At 51.7% G+C, this 17,910-nt stretch overlaps 1 protein-coding gene across 2 annotated transcripts in view; it reads right to left on the reverse strand.

Annotated features, from left to right (window-relative positions):
* The window catches only part of LOC142475183 (uncharacterized), a 55,269-nt gene extending 37,710 nt beyond the window's left edge, over positions 1 to 17,559 (reverse strand). The window contains exons 1-3 of one of the 2 annotated variants that reach the window (XM_075581158.1): positions 17,454 to 17,559; positions 5,820 to 5,927; positions 4,009 to 5,290 (exon numbers count right to left, since the gene is read on the reverse strand). In XM_075581158.1, coding sequence (XP_075437273.1) covers positions 4,317 to 5,290; positions 5,820 to 5,927; positions 17,454 to 17,511 — 1,140 coding nt within the window. In that variant the 5' untranslated portion in view covers positions 17,512 to 17,559 and the 3' untranslated portion in view covers positions 4,009 to 4,316. Of the gene's footprint in view, positions 1 to 4,008; positions 5,291 to 5,819; positions 5,928 to 17,453 lie in introns of those variants that run through there. The other variant, XM_075581157.1, reaches the window with a different exon arrangement.
* Between the last annotated feature and the right edge of the window lie 351 nt (positions 17,560 to 17,910).

A 17,910-nucleotide genomic window follows, 5' to 3' on the forward strand; every position in this document is an offset into this window, starting at 1 on the left:
CCAAGCATGCCCATATTGTGTGGGCATGATGTACCACTGTGCCAATCAATAGGAAGAGGATGGGGGTAGTTGCCCCAGGGAAGGTGTTTAGGCTTCCTGGGTGGGTAGCGGGGGAGGTGGGTTAACCCCTTAATTACTATAGCGGTTAGTAACCGCTAAGGTGATTAAGGATTGACATCTTGAGAAAGTTGTGTAGCGTGAAACGCGTTGGAGGATAATTTTGTCCCTGTTCTGTCCCTAGTATGTTTTTTATTTTTAAGCATGTAACCCAATAAACTTTTTTTTGTTTTTCTATCACCTGGTGAGGTGTTTGGTGCTGCTTTTGTCCGGACAGTGGGCCAACCAATCTACAGTTTCTACATTGTGCTAATCGTTTGATTGGAGTGGTGCTTGAGCAGTGGATGCAGGTTCCGGTGTCGACTATACACGTCATTTGATTCTTGATGAGACGGTGGTTTGACCCTGAGCAGCGTTACGTGAGACGGCAGCACATCAGCGTGGAGGCTCCAACATACTGGGAGTTCAGCATTTAGCTCCCGCACAGACTGCGGATTGCGAAACGCTGCATCTGTAAAACCCGGAACAAAACGGAGACGGAGGTGGGACTTCCATGTGGTGAAGGGGCTTCAGAGGTAATTCAAGTATCCTCCATTGTGTGTATATACCCCTATCGGTTGTCCATTAATACCCCGTTATCCTTACTTCTATTAAGTTTATCATATGTGAAAACCACTGGTCAATTACCCATCTTTGGTTTATAGCCCTTTTACCCATTCCTGTGTGGTTTTCGCTGCTACAGGCGGTCGTCGAAGGTGGTAGTTGCCCCAGTATTGTGTTAGACTTTTGCGGGAGGGTAGTGTGAGGGGTTAACCCATGGATTACCTTCGCGGATGTCTCCTTCATGCAAACAGAGGCCTCCTTGGATTCCTGATAAGCTTTATTATGAACACAGAAATGAAGAGAAACTATCTCAGGGAGAGTAGCTTGGGGTAGATCACTAGCAATGGCCCCGAGCTGAAAGGACGGAGGCAACAGTGGGACAAACAGGAAGTAGGGCAGGGAGTCAGGAATAGACCATAATATAGTGGGAAAACAGGAAGTAGGGCAGGAAGTCAGGAAGAGACCATAATACAGTGGGACAAACAGGAAGTAGGGCAGGGAATCAGGAATAGACCGTAATACAGTGGGACAAACAGGAAGTAGGGCAGGGAGTCGGGAATAGACCGTAATACAGTGGGAAAAACAGGAAGTAGGGTAGGGAGTCAGGAATAGACCGTAATATAGTGGGACAAACAGGAAGTAGGGCAGGGAGTCGGGAATAGACCGTAATACAGTGGGACAAACAGGAAGTAGGGCAGGGACTCGGGAACAGACTGTAATACAGTGGGACAAACAGGAAGTAGGGCAGGGAGTCGGGAATAGACCGTAATACAGTGGGACAAACAGGAAGTAGGGTAGGGAGTCAGGAATAGACCGTAATATAGTGGGACAAACAGGAAGTAGAGCAGGGAGTCAGGAATAGACCGTAATACAGTGGGACAAACAGGAAGTAGGGCAGGGAGTCAGGAATAGACCATAACACAGTGGGACAAACAGGAAGTAGGGCAGGGAGTCAGGAATAGACCATAATACAGTGGGACAAACAGGAAGTAGGGCAGGGAGTCAGGAATAGACCGTAATACAGTGGGACAAACAGGAAGTAGGGCAGGGAGTCAGGAATAGACCATAATACAGTGGGACAAACAGGAAGTATGGCAGGGAGTCAGGAATAGACCATAATAGAGTGGGACAAACAGGAAGTAGGGCAGGGAGTCGGGAATAGACCGTAATACAGTGGGAAAAACAGGAAGTAGGGTAGGGAGTCAGGAATAGACCGTAATATAGTGGGACAAACAGGAAGTAGGGCAGGGAGTCGGGAATAGACCGTAATACAGTGGGACAAACAGGAAGTAGGACAGGGACTCGGGAATAGACTGTAATACAGTGGGACAAACAGGAAGTAGGGCAGGGAGTCGGGAATAGACCGTAATACAGTGGGACAAACAGGAAGTAGGGTAGGGAGTCAGGAATAGACCGTAATATAGTGGGACAAACAGGAAGTAGGGCAGGGAGTCGGGAATAGACCGTAATACAGTGGGACAAACAGGAAGTAGGGTAGGGAGTCAGGAATAGACCGTAATATAGTGGGACAAACAGGAAGTAGAGCAGGGAGTCAGGAATAGACCGTAATACAGTGGGACAAACAGGAAGTAGGGCAGGGAGTCAGGAATAGACCATAACACAGTGGGACAAACAGGAAGTAGGGCAGGGAGTCAGGAATAGACCATAATACAGTGGGACAAACAGGAAGTAGGGCAGGGAGTCAGGAATAGACCGTAATACAGTGGGACAAACAGGAAGTAGGGCAGGGAGTCAGGAATAGACCATAATACAGTGGGACAAACAGGAAGTATGGCAGGGAGTCAGGAATAGACCATAATAGAGTGGGACAAACAGGAAGTAGGGCAGGGAGTCAGGAATAGACCATAATACCGTGGGGCAAACAGGAAGTAGGGCAGGGAGTCAGGAATAGACCATAATACAGTGGGACAAACAGGAAGTAGGGCAGGGAGTCAGGAATAGACCATAATACAGTGGGACAAACAGGAAGTAGGGCAGGGAGTCAGGAATAGACCATAATACAGTGGGACAAACAGGAAGTAGGGAAGGGAGTCAGGAATAGACCATAATACAGTGGGACAAACAGGAAGTAGGGCAGGGAGTCAGGAATAGACCATAATACAGTGGGACAAACAGGAAGTAGGGCAGGGAGTCAGGAATAGACCATAATACAGTGGGACAAACAGGAAGTAGGGCAGGGAGTCAGGAATAGACCATAATACAGTGGGACAAACAGGAAGTAGGGCAGGGAGTCAGGAATAGACCATAATACAGTGGGACAAACAGCAAGTAGGGCAGGGAGTCAGGAATAGACCATAACACAGTGGGACAAACAGGAAGTAGGGCAGGGAGTCAGGAATAGACCATAACACAGTGGGACAAACAGGAAGTAGGGCAGGGAGTCAGGAATAGACCATAACACAGTGGGACAAACAGGAAGTAGGGCAGGGAGTCAGGAATAGACCATAACACATTGGGACAAACAGGAAGTAGGGCAGGGAGTCAGGAATAGACCATAATACAGTGGGACAAACAGGAAGTAGGGCAGGGAGTCAGGAATAGACCATAATACAGTGGGACAAACAGGAAGTAGGGCAGGGAGTCAGGAATAGACCATAATACAGTGGGACAAACAGGAAGTAGGGCAGGGGGTCAGGAATAGACCATAATACAGTGGGACAAACAGGAAGTAGGGCAGGGAGTCAGGAATAGACCATAACACAGTGGGACAAACAGGAAGTAGGGCAGGGAGTCAGGAATAGACCATAACACATTGGGACAAACAGGAAGTAGGGCAGGGAGTCAGGAATAGACCATAATACAGTGGGACAAACAGGAAGTAGGGCAGGGAGTCAGGAATAGACCATAATACAGTGGGACAAACAGGAAGTAGGGCAGGGAGTCAGGAATAGACCATAATACAGTGGGACAAACAGGAAGTAGGGCAGGGAGTCAGGAATAGACCATAATACAGTGGGACAAACAGGAAGTAGGGCAGGGAGTCAGGAATAGACCATAATACAGTGGGACAAACAGGAAGTAGGGCAGGGGGTCAGGAATAGACCATAATACAGTGGGACAAACAGGAAGTAGGGCAGGGAGTCAGGAATAGACCATAATACAGTGGGACAAACAGGAAGTAGGGCAGGGAGTCAGGAATAGACCATAATACAGTGGGACAAACAGGAAGTAGGGCAGGGAGTCAGGAATAGACCATAATACAGTGGGACAAACAGGAAGTAGGGCAGGGGGTCAGGAATAGACCATAATACAGTGGGACAAACAGGAAGTAGGGCAGGGAGTCAGGAATAGACCATAATACAGTGGGACAAACAGGAAGTAGGGCAGGGAGTCAGGAATAGACCATAATACAGTGGGACAAACAGGAAGTAGGGCAGGGAGTCAGGAATAGACCATAATACAGTGGGACAAACAGGAAGTAGGGCAGGGAGTCAGGAATAGACCATAATATAAGGGGCCAGAGAAGGAGTTGCTAAGGCTGAGAAGCCAGCAGAGGACTTTACACAGTAACATGTGACTGGGGCAAATAGGAGAAAGAATTCCCCCGCAGGGGACAGGACATACAGAGAATAATCTGAGTGTGAATGTCTTTATTAGGGAAACATGACGATACAATGACAGGGCTCTCCGTGGGCTCAGGACAGCGTGGCCAGCCACAGGGACAGCAAAAGCACCAGCACGGTGACAAGGGACATCGTGGGATTGCTTGCTAGTCCGGTGGCACGGGATGTGGTGTGGATGGGGACAAGTGATGTTGTGTCGGGGGTTTCTGGCATGGTTGGAAAGGTCGTCATGGAAGTGGTCTCTGACGTAGTTGTCGGTGGTGCCGTAGATGTGGTTGGTGGGGGTGCTGTGGTGGTGGTTGGTGGTGGTGTCATGGTGGTGGTTGGTGGGGGTGTCGTGGTGGTGGTTGGTGGGGGTGTCGTGGTGGTGGTTGGTGGGGGTGTCGTGGTGGTGGTTGGTGGGGGTGTCGTGGTTGCTGGGGGTGCCATGGTGGTGGTGGTTGGTGGGCGTGCCGTGGATGTGGTTGGTGGGCGTGCCGTGGTGGTAGTTGGTGTGGGTGCTGTGGTGGTGGTTACTGGGGGTGTCGTGGTTGTGGTTGGTGGGGGTGCTGTGGTGGTGGTGGTTGGTGGAGGTGCTGTGGTAGTGGTTGCCGGGGGTGCCGTGGTGGTGGTTGCCAGGCATTCTGAGGGGGTGGTTGCCGGGTGTGCCGTGGTGGTGGTTACAGGGGGTGCCGTGGTGGTTTCCGGGGGTGTCGTGGGGGTGGTAGCCAGGGGTGCTGTGGTGGTGGTGGTTGCCGGGGGTGCCTTGGGGGTGGTAGCCGGGGGTTCCGTGGTGGTGGTTGCCGGGGGTGCCTTGGGGGTGGTTGCCGGGGGTGCCTTGGGGGTGGTTGCCGGGGGTGCCGTGGGGGTGGTTGCCGGGGGTGCCGTGGGGGTGGTAGCCGGGGGTGCCGTGGTGGTGGTTGCCGGGGGTGCCGTGGTGGTGGCTGCCGGGGGTGCCGTGGTGGTATCAGAGTTGCAGAGGTCGGAGTAGCAGCAGGAGGTACTCCCAAACAGGATGGGGCAGAGTTTTCGGATGGTGCAGCCTCTCTGCGTTATCTTTATTAAACCTGTCACAGGAATACAAGTGTGAGCAGCATGTAGATAAAAGGGAGAGAGGGAGAGGGAGATGAAGGGAGAGGAAGAGGGAGAGGGAGAGAAAGACGGATGGACGGAGGGAGGGAGGGAGAGGGAGAGGGAGGGAGGGAGAGGGAGAGGGAGGGAGGGAGAGGGAGAGAGAGACGGATGGACGGAGGGAGGGAGAGGGAGAGGGAGGGAGAGGGAGAGACAGACGGATGGACGGAGTGAGATAGAAAGGGGGGGGAAGCAACTGAGACAGAGAGAAAGGATGGGAGCAGGAGAGAGAGAGAAAGGGGGAGGGGAGAGAGAGAGAAGGGGGTGAGAGAGGGAGAAAAGGGGGGAAGGGAGAGGGAGAAAATGGGGGAAAGAAAGGAGGGTAGTGAGAGAGACAAAGGGGAAATGATAGAAAGAAAGTGGGAGAGAGAGACAAATAGGGGGAGAAAGAGACAAAGGGAGGAGGAAAAAAAAGAGAGAGAGAAAGGTGTTGGGGTTTGTATCTGCCCTATAGCCTCCACTCACCACTGCCAGAAATCTTCGTATAGCAGGAATTCTGCCCCAGGCTGCAGGTCTCGCTGCTGAGCGCCTTACAGGCAAAATTGTCACATTTATAGCACTCCAGAGTATGACCTGTGAGATACAGGAAAGATATAGTGCGCGCGGGCAGTGCCGGCTTCCCCCTCACACACACTACTACACCATGTATACACATCACAGGTACAGCGCGGGCAGCGGCAGTGCCAGCCTCCCCCTCACACACACTACTACACCATGTATACACAGCACAGGTACAGCGCGTGCAGCGGCAGTACCAGCCTCCCCCTCACACACACTACTACACCATGTATACACAGCACAGGTACAGCGCGTGCAGCGGCAGTACCAGCCTCCCCCTCACACACACTACTACACCATGTATACACAGCACAGGTACAGCGCGTGCAGCAGCAGTGCCAGCCTCCCCCTCACACACTACTACACCATGTATACACAGCACAGGTACAGCGCGTGCAGCGGCAGTACCAGCCTCCCCCTCACACACACTACTACACCATGTATACACAGCACAGGTACAGCGCGGGCAGCGGCAGTGCCAGCCTCCCCCTCACACACACTACTACACCATGTATACACAGCACAGGTACAGCGCGGGCAGCGGCAGTGCCAGCCTCCCCCTCACACACACTACTACACCATGTATACACAGCACAGGAACAGCGCGGGCAGTGCCAGCCTCCCCCTCACACACACTACTACACCATGACATATATACACAGCACAGGTACAGCGCGTGCAGCGGCAGTACCAGCCTCCCCCTCACACACACTACTACACCATGTATACACAGCACAGGTACAGCGCGGGCAGCGGCAGTGCCAGCCTCCCCCTCACACACACTACTACACCATGTATACACAGCACAGGTACAGCGCGGGCAGCGGCAGTGCCAGCCTCCCCCTCACACACACTACTACACCATGTATACACAGCACAGGTAGAGCGCGGGCAGTGCCAGCCTCCCCCTCACACACACTACTACACCATGTATACACAGCACAGGTACAGCGCGGGCAGTGCCAGCCTCCCCCTCACACACACTACTACACCATGTATACACAGCACAGGTACAGCGCGGGCAGCGGCAGTGCCAGCCTCCCCCTCACACACACTATTACACCATGTATACACAGCACAGGTACAGCGCGGGCAGCGGCAGTGCCAGCCTCCCCCTCACACACACTACTACACCATGTATACACAGCACAGGTACAGCGCGGGCAGCAGCAGTGCCAGCCTCCCCCCTCACACACACTACTACACCATGTATACACAGCACAGGTACAGCGCGGGCAGCGGCAGTGCCAGCCTCCCCCTCACACACACTTCTACACCATGACATATATACACAGCACAGGTACAGCGCGTGCAGCGGCAGTGCCAGCCTCCCCCTCACACACACTACTACACCATGTATACACAGCACAGGTACAGCGCGGGCAGCGGCAGTGCCAGCCTCCCCCTCACACACACTACTACACCATGTATACACAGCACAGGTACAGCGCGGGCAGCGGCAGTGCCAGCCTCCCCCTCACACACACTACTACACCATGTATACACAGCACAGGTACAGCGCGGGCAGTGCCAGCCTCCCCCTCACACACACTACTACACCATGTATACACAGCACAGGTACAGCGCGGGCAGTGCCAGCCTCCCCCTCACACACACTACTACACCATGTATACACAGCACAGGTACAGCGCGGGCAGCGGCAGTGCCAGCCTCCCCCTCACACACACTACTACACCATGTATACACAGCACAGGTACAGCGCGGGCAGCGGCAGTGCCAGCCTCCTCCTCACACACACTACTACACCATGTATACACAGCACAGGTACAGCGCGGGCAGCGGCAGTGCCAGCCTCCCCCTCACACACACTACTACACCATGTATACACAGCACAGGTACAGCGCGGGCAGCGGCAGTGCCAGCCTCCCCCTCACACACACTACTACACCATGTATACACAGCACAGGTACAGCACGGGCAGCGGCAGTGCCAGCCTCCTCCTCACACACATTACTACACCATGTATACACAGCACAGGTACAGCGCGGGCAGCGGCAGTGCCAGCCTCCCCCTCACACACACTACTACACCATGTATACACAGCACAGGTACAGCGCGGGCAGCGGCAGTGCCAGGCTCCCCCTCACACAGACTACTACACCATGTATACACAGCACAGGTACAGCGCGGGCAGCGGCAGTGCCAGCCTCCCCCTCACACACACTACTACACCATGTATACACAGCACAGGTACAGCGCGGGCAGCGGCAGTGCCAGCCTCCCCCTCACACACACTACTACACCATGACATGTATACACAGCACAGGTACAGCGCGGGCAGTGCCAGCCACCCCCTCACACACTACTACACCATGACATGTACACACAGCACAGGTACAGCGCGGGCAGCGGCAGTGCCAGCCTCCTCCTCACACACACTACTACACCATGTATACACAGCACAGGTACAGCGCGGGCAGCGGCAGTGCCAGCCTCCCCCTCACACACACTACTACACCATGTATACACAGCACAGGTACAGCGCGGGCAGCGGCAGTGCCAGCCTCCCCCTCACACACACTACTACACCATGTATACACAGCACAGGTACAGCACGGGCAGCGGCAGTGCCAGCCTCCTCCTCACACACATTACTACACCATGTATACACAGCACAGGTACAGCGCGGGCAGCGGCAGTGCCAGCCTCCCCCTCACACACACTACTACACCATGTATACACAGCACAGGTACAGCGCGGGCAGCGGCAGTGCCAGGCTCCCCCTCACACAGACTACTACACCATGTATACACAGCACAGGTACAGCGCGGGCAGCGGCAGTGCCAGCCTCCCCCTCACACACACTACTACACCATGTATACACAGCACAGGTACAGCGCGGGCAGCGGCAGTGCCAGCCTCCCCCTCACACACACTACTACACCATGACATGTATACACAGCACAGGTACAGCGCGGGCAGTGCCAGCCACCCCCTCACACACTACTACACCATGACATGTACACACAGCACAGGTACAGTGCGGGCAGCGGCAGTGCCAGCCTCCCCCCTCACACACACTACTACACCATGTATACACAGCACAGGTACAGCGCGGGCAGCGGCAGTGCCATACTCCCCCTCACACACACTACTACACCATTTATACACAGCACAGGTACAGCGCAGGCAGCGGCAGTGCCAGCCTCCCCCTCACACACACTACTACACCATGTATACACAGCACAGGTACAGCGTGGGCAGCAGCAGTGCCAGCCTCCCCCTCACACACACTACTACAACATGTATACACAGCACAGGTACAGCGCGGGCAGCGGCAGTGCCAGCCTCCCCCTCACACACACTACTACACCATGTATACACAGCACAGGTACAGCGCGGGCAGCGGCAGTGCCAGCCTCCCCCTCACACACACTGCTACACCATGTATACACAGCACAGGTACAGCGCAGACAGCGGCAGTGCCAGCTTCCCCCTCACACACACTACTACACCATGTATACACAGCACAGGTACAGCACAGGCAGCGGCAGTGCCAGCCTCCCCCTCACACACACTACTACACCATGTATACAAGTACAGCGCGGGCAGCGGCAGTACCAGCCTCCCCCTCACACACACTACTACACCATGTATACACAGCACAGGTACAGCACAGGCAGCGGCAGTGCCAGTCTCCCCCTCACACACACACTACTACATCATGTATACACAGCACAGGTACAGCGCGGGCAGCAGCAGTGCCAGCCTCTCCCTCACACACTACTATACCATGTATACACAGCACAGGTACAGCACAGGCAGCGGCAGTGCCATCCTCCCCCTCACACACACTACTACACCATGTATACACAGCGGCAGTGCCAGCCTCCTCCTCACACACACTACTACACCATATATACACAGCACAGGTACAGCGCGGGCAGCAGCAGTGCCAGCCTCCCCCTCACACACACTACTACAACATGTATACACAGCACAGGTACAGCGCGGGCAGCGGCAGTGCCAGCCTCCCCCTCACACACACTACTACACCATGTATACACAGCACAGGTACAGCGCGGGCAGCGGCAGTGCCAGCCTCCCCCTCACACACACTACTACACCATGTATACACAGCACAGGTACAGCGCAGACAGCGGCAGTGCCAGCTTCCCCCTCACACACACTACTACACCATGTATACACAGCACAGGTACAGCACAGGCAGCGGCAGTGCCAACCTCCCCCTCACACACACTACTACACCATGTATACAAGTACAGCGCGGGCAGCGGCAGTACCAGCCTCCCCCTCACACACACTACTACACCATGTATACACAGCACAGGTACAGCACAGGCAGCGGCAGTGCCAGCCTCCCCCTCACACACACTACTACACCATGTATACAAGTACAGCGCGGGCAGCGGCAGTGCCAGCCTCCCCCCTCACACACACTACTACACCATGTATACACAGCACAGGTACAGCGCGGGCAGCGGCAGTGCCAGCCTCCCCCTCACACACACTACTACATCATGTATACACAGCACAGGTACAGCACAGGCAGCGGCAGTGCCAGCCTCCCCCTCACACACTACTACACCATGTATACACAGCACAGGTACAGCACAGGCAGCGGCAGTGCCATCCTCCCCCTCACACACACTACTACACCATGTATACACAGCGGCAGTGCCAGCCTCCTCCTCACACACACTACTACACCATATATACACAGCACAGGTACTGCGCAGGCAGCGGCAGTGCCAGCCTCCCCCTCACACACACTACTACATCATGTATACACAGCGGCAGTGCCAGCCTCCTCCTCACACACACTACTACACCATGTATACACAGCCCAGGTACAGCGCGGGCAGCGGCAGTGCCAGCCTCCCTCACACACACTACTACACCATGTATACACAGCACAGGTACAAAGCGGGCAGCGGCAGTGCCAGCCTCCCCCTCACACACACTACTACACCATGTATACACAGCACAGGTACAGCGCGGGCAGCGGCAGTGCCAGCCTCCCCCTCACACACACTACTACACCATGTATACACAGCACAGGTACAGCGCGGGCAGTGCCAGCCTCCCCCTCACACACACTATTACACCATGTATACACAGCACAGGTACAGCGCGGGCAGTGCCAGCCTCCCCATCACACACACTACTACACCATGTATACACAGCCCAGGTACAGCGCGGGCAGCGGCAGTGCCAGCCTCCCTCACACACACTACTACACCATGTATACACAGCACAGGTACAGCGCGGGCAGCGGCAGTGCCAGCCTCCCTCACACACACTACTACACCATGTATACACAGCACAGGTACAGCGCGGGCAGTGCCAGCCTCCCCCTCACATACTACTACACCATGTATACACAGCACAGGTACAGCACGGGCAGTGCCAGCCTCCCCCTCACACACAGGAATGGGAGGAGCTGTGAGCCAAGATGGCGGCAGACCCTGGAGGAGGGAGAGGAGTGGGAACCAGGTCTCAAGCTAATCTGAATGCGGATAAGAAAGTTTCACTGGAAGCTAAAGTACAGAAATGTTTGCAAAAGAAAGAGTCAGAAAATGTGGAAAAAGAGATGAATGAAAATGTTGGGCAGAAAGAAGCTGAAATGGAGAATACTGAAAGTCCGGCTCAGAACCAGACGGGTAAGAGAACTGCGGCTAAAACCAGCTCAAGGTCTAATGAAGCCAAGAGTAAAAGGCAGGCAGAGCATGAGAAAAGGAGACTTGGGGTCACAGAAATTGTTATCCCACAAATTTGTAAGGACATACACACTAATGCACAGGCATCTGCAGCTACACCTGAGACAGAGACAACGCAAGCAACTGCATCTGACGCAGTGACCCTGCAAACAACTGTACCTGACACAGTGACCCTGCAAACAACTGTACCTGACACAGTGACCCTGCAAACAACTGTACCTGACACAGTGACCCTGCAAACAACTGCACCTGACGCAGTGACCCTGCATACAGCTGCACCGGAGATAGAGAAACTGCATGCAACTGTACCTGATACAGAGACACTACAAGCAGCTGAATGTTGCAGACAGGTGCAGGAATTAGCAGCCACACTAAAGGCAGACACACAGCAAACAGCCCAGGCAGAGAGCCTGAATGATGCTGGCAATACACCTGAGACAGAGCAGCAAACAGCCCAGGCACAGGAAGAAGTGTCTGAAGTGGAAATGGCTGAAGCAGTGGAGAACGCTGAAGCAGTAGAGGCTTTTGAGGCACAAAAAATGGAGATTCCTAAAATGAGTGAGAAATCCATACAGCCTGCAGCAGCATCAAAGCCCTTAGCAGAAACAGGAGCGGCAAAAGCAAAGTCCTTAGCTGAAGCAGGAACTGCAGCAAAACCAACAGGAGCGGCCGAGTCAGCTCCCACCCAGCAGTCAGCATGGAGTACAAGACGCCCAGGTACATCTTATTTGTCATTTGATGATGCCAGAAAGCGCAGGAACGTTGTCAGACTGCATTATTGGGGGGATATGGCTCCTATACCGGACAGATTTGTTGTAGGAAAAAACTTGATCAAAGTTTCTCTTGGCTTCCAACCCAGTGAAGTGTATGCTTTGTTACATGCTCCTAGTAGCAGGAACTATGAAGTCAGCTTTAAGACACCAGAAGGGCTAGAAAAATTCTGGTTTCGTTACAGAGAAGTGAAGGATAATCCAGAATGGGAATTCTTTAAAGTTATCCAGGTTTCTCGCCCTGTGACCGTGGAAGTGACTATTATCTTTGACATTGAGACTGTAGCGGTAGAAGATATACATTTTTGGCTGCAAAGACAGTGCGATGTTCTGTCCGGTCCAGTGAAAAGTATGGATGCTGAAGGTTTCTGGAATGGGGGCTAAAAGTTTAAAGTTAAGCTCAGATACACACACAATGTGGCATGTCACCTCCCAAACGCCATATATATTGGAAGGGATAGAGGGCGATGTTTTTATTGGGGACAGCCTAAAAAGTGTTTTAAATGTGATTCCCCCAGGCACTTAAGCTCAGCGTGTGACAAAATCAGGTGCACTTTATGTGGTTCTATTGGTCATCACAGCTCTGAGTGTGACAAGGACATTGTCTGCAACCTGTGCTATAAATGTGGTCATTCCTTTAAAGATTGCCCAGAAGCCGAACACAACCATTATACGCAGAATGAAATGTCTAGAGTACAGAATACAGCATCTCTTAGTGATAAAGAGAATACCACAGAGTCATCAGAAAGTCTTCAACTTGCACCTGCAGAAGAGGTTTTAAAGTCTCTGGGTCTGACATATACGCTTCCAGCCCAAAGGGGGTCAGACGGAGAACACAGGAGCGATCTGAGCAAAGATGGTGGCGAGTCCCGCAAAGATGGTGGCGAACCCTACAAAGATGGCGGCGAACCCTGCAAAGATGGCGGCGAACCCTGCAAAGATGGCGGCGAACCCTGCAAAGATGGCGGCGAACCCTGCAAAGATGGCGGCGAACCCTGCAAAGATGGCGGCGAACCCTGCAAAGATGGCGACGAACCCTGCAAAGATGGCGACGAACCTCGCAAAGATGGCGGCGAACCCTGCAAAGATGGCGATAATGAATGGGAAACAATAACAAGTAAAAACAGGACTGCCCAAACCAGCTCAGCTAGAAAGAAAACTACAGAAACTGTCCAAGAAGAGATCTCGCTGCATAATACCTATGAGGTATTGGAGGAAAAGAGTTGGGGTGAAAAGATGGATGACGCAGACCCCGATATGTCGGACAGTCAGACCTCGCATCGGTCTGGATCTATTCAGGACATTGAGATGGCCGGACCATCAAATAAGAGAAATCTGCCATCAGAGAGCCCCCCCGGGAGAAAGAAAATGGTCAAAAAGAAAAATGGTGCAAAAAAGAAAAAAAAAGGGTGGTGGTGATTCACTAAATATGCAAAGTTCCCCTCTCCGCTGAAAGTGGCAACTAATTAATGTGTATAGTATTAAGGGAAAAAGATACAGACTCAAGTCTTTTCTAGTCTAAAGGACATTAAGAATTAGATTTTCTTTTTGCAGGAAACTTGCCTGATTACTTTGTGTTATTTATCCATCAGTAAAGTGTATATAGCAGGGGGAATATGAGAGGTTGGAGAGATGCGTTTAGATATCTTTGAAAAGGGAACCTCCCTAAGATAAAATGTATTGTTTATGTGATTCTCTGGATGCTATTCTGTAAGTATTGTGTGTATTTGTAAATATTTGTATTTTGTATTTAAAATAAAAAAAGATTCCCCTCACACACACTACTACACCATGTATACACAGCGGCAGTGCCAGCCTCCCCCTCACACACAGGAAGGGGAGGAGCTGTGAGCCAAGATGGCGGCAGACCCTGGAGGAGGGAGAGGAGTGGGAACCAGGTCTCAAGCTAATCTGAATGCGGATAAGAAAGTTTCCCTGGAAGCTAAAGTGCAGAAATGTTTGCAAAAGAAAGAGTCAGAAAATGTGGAAAAAGAGATGAATGAAAATGTTGGGCAAAAAGAATCTGAAATGGAGAATACTGAAAGTACTCAGAACCAGACGGGTAAGAGAACTGCGGCTAAAACCAGCTCAAGGTCTAATGAAGCCAAGAATAAAAGGCAGGCAGAGCATGAGAAAAGGAGACTTGGGGTCACAGAAATTGTTATCCCACAAATTGGCAAGGACATACACACTAATGCACAGGCAACTACAGCTACACCTGAGACAGAGACCCCGCAAGCAGCTGCACCTGACGCAGTGACCCCGCAAACAACTGTACCTGATGCAGTGACCCCGCAAACAACTGTACCTGACGCAGTGACCCTGCATACGGCTGCACCGGAGATAGAGAAACTGCATGCAACTCTACCTGATACAGAGAGACTACAAGCAGCTGATGGTTGCAGACAGGTGCAGGAATTAGCAGCCACACCCAAGGCAGACACACAGCAAACAGCCCAGGCTGAGAGCCTGAATGATGCTGGCAATACACCTGAGACAGAGCAGCAAACAGCCCAGGCACAGGAAGAAGTGTCTGAAATAGAAATGGCTGAAGCAGTGGAGAACGCTGAAGCAGTAGAGGCTTTTGAGGCGCAAGAAATGGAGATTCCTAAAGTGGGAGAGAAATCCATACAGCCTGCAGCAGCATCAAAGCCCTTAGCAGAAACAGGAGCGGCAAAAGCAAAGTCCTTAGCTGAAGCAGGAACGGCAGCAAAACCAACAGGAGCGGCTGAGCCAGCTCCCCCACAGCAGTCAGCATGGAGTACAAGACGCCCAGGTACATCTTATTTGTCATTTGATGATGCCAGAAAGCGCAGGAACGTTGTCAGACTGCATTATTGGGGGGATATGGTTCCTATACCGGACAGATTTGTTGTAGGAAAAGACTTGATCAAAGTTTCTCTTGGCTTCCAACCCAGTGAGGTGTATGCTTTGTTACATGCTCCTAGTAGCAGAAACTACGAAGTGAGCTTTAAGACACCAGAAGGGCTTGAAAAATTCTGGTTTCGTTATAGAGAAGTGAAGGATAATCCAGAATGGGAATTCTTTAAAGTTATCCAGGTTTCTCGCCCTGTGACCGTGGAAGTGAATATTATCTTTGATATTGAGACTGTAGCGGTAGAAGATATATGTTTTTGGCTGCAAAGACAGTGCGATATTCAGTCTGGTCCAGTGAAAAGTATGGATGCTGAAGGTTTCTGGAATGGGGGCTACAAGTTTAAAGTTAAACTTAGATACACACACAATGTGGCATGTCACCTCCCAAACGCCATATATATTGGAAGAGATCGCGGGCGATGTTTTTATTGGGGACAGCCTAAAAAATGTTTTAAATGTGATTCCCCCAGGCACTTAAGCTCAGCATGTGACAAAATCAGGTGCACTTTATGTGGTTCTATTGGTCATCACAGCTCTGAGTGTGACAAGGACATTGTCTGCAACCTGTGCTATAAATGTGGTCATTCCTTTAAAGATTGCCCAGAAGCCGAACACAACCATTATGGGCAGAATGAAATGTCTAGTGTACAGAATACAGCATCTCCTAGTGATAAAGAGAATACCACAGAGTCATCAGAAAGTCTTCAACTTACACCTGTAGAAGAGGTTTTAAAGTCTCTGGGTCTGACATATACACTTCCAGCCCAAAGGGGGTCAGACGGAGAACACAGGAGCGATCTGAGCAAAGATGGCGGCGAGTCCTGCAAAGATGGCGGCGAACCCCGCAAAGATGGCGACGAACCCTGCAAAGATGGCGGCGAACCCTGCAAAGATGGCGGCGAACCCTGCAAAGATGGCGACGAACCCTGCAAAGATGGCGCCGAACCTCGCAAAGATGGCGATAATGAATGGGAAACAATAGCAAGTAAAAACAAGACTGCCCTAACCAGCTCAGCTAGAAAGAAAACTACAGAAACTGTCCAAGAAGAGATCTCGCTGCACAATACATATGAGGTATTGGAGGAAAAGAGTTGGGGTGAAAAGATGGATGACGCAGACCCCGATATGTCGGACAGTCAGACCTCGCAGCGGTCTGGATCTATTCAGGACATTGAGATGGCCGGACCATCGAATAAGAGAAATCTGCCATCAGAGAGTCCCCCCGGGAGAAAGAAAATGGTCAAAAAGAAAAATGGTGCAAAAAAGAAAAAAAAAGGGTGGTGGTGATTCACTAAATGTGCCAAAGTGCCCCTCTCCGCTGAAAGTGGCAACTAATTAATGTGAATAGTATTAAGGGGAAAAGATACAGACTCAAGTCTTTTCTAGTCTAAAGGACATTAAGAATTAGATTTTCTTTTTGCAGGAAATTTGCTTGATTACTTTGTGTTATTTATCTATCAGTAAAGTGTATATTGTTTATCTATCAGATGTAAAGTGTATATAGCAGGGGGAATCTGAGAGGTTGGAGAGAGGCGTTTAGATATCTTTGAAAAGGGAATCTCTGTAAGATAAATGTATTGTTTATGTCATTTTCTGGTTGCTATTCTGTAAGTATTGTGTGTATTTGTAAATATTTGTATTTTGTATTTAAAATAAAAAAGATTCCCCTCACACACACTACTACACCATGCCATGTATACACAGCACAGGTACAGCGCGGGCAGTGGCAGTGCCAGCCTCCCCCTCACACACACTACTACACCATGTATACACAGCACAGGTACAGCGCGGGCAGCGGCAGTGCCAGCCTCCCCCTCACACACACTACTACACCATGTATACACAGCACAGGTACAGCGCAGACAGCGGCAGTGCCAGCCCCTCCTCACACTCACTACTACACCATGTATACACAGCACAGGTACAGCGCAGGCAGCGGCAGTGCCAGCCTCCCCCTCACACACACTACTACACCATGTATACACAGCACAGGCACAGCGCGGGCAGCGGCAGTGCCAGTCTCTCCCTCACACACTACTACACCATGTATACACAGCACAGGTACAGCGCGGGCAGCGGCAGTGCCAGCCTCCCCCTCACACACACTACTACACCATGTGTACACAGCACAGGTACAGCGCGGGCAGCGGCAGTGCCAGCCTCCCCCTCACACACACTACAGGTTTCCTTACCAAATTGGCAGCTCAGAATGAGATAAAGTCCAATGGTTATCAAACTTTTCGCCTCCATCCTCTTCTCGTTCTCTCTCTCTGTTTCTGAGTCTGTAAGTGGTCTCACTTATGCTTTTCTCCTTTTCTTTATTTTGACTCCACCAATCAGATTCACTGTCTGGTGCCCGCAATAAAGTAATAAACGTGTGACACGGAGTGTGTCTCCTTTTTATGGGACATATATAAATGTATATATAGAAGAGGGAGCTACACTGGTAAAAATCTTGTGACGTCAAAAGACTACTCAACAAGTAGGAGAAAACACCTTTTCAAGGTCAAACCCCAACGTGTCCCAGCAGAGGCGCCAAACGGAAAACACTTAATAGTAGATCATCGTCTGAACTATGTACAAGTGCGTGTGTACGTTTTTCCACAAAAATCCGTAATTTGGCGCAACAAAGTGTCCCCGGCCAATCCA

The sequence above is a fragment of the Ascaphus truei genome, unplaced genomic scaffold (assembly GCF_040206685.1).
Source record: "Ascaphus truei isolate aAscTru1 unplaced genomic scaffold, aAscTru1.hap1 HAP1_SCAFFOLD_1085, whole genome shotgun sequence".
In the NCBI taxonomy this organism is placed as follows: domain Eukaryota; kingdom Metazoa; phylum Chordata; class Amphibia; order Anura; family Ascaphidae; genus Ascaphus; species Ascaphus truei.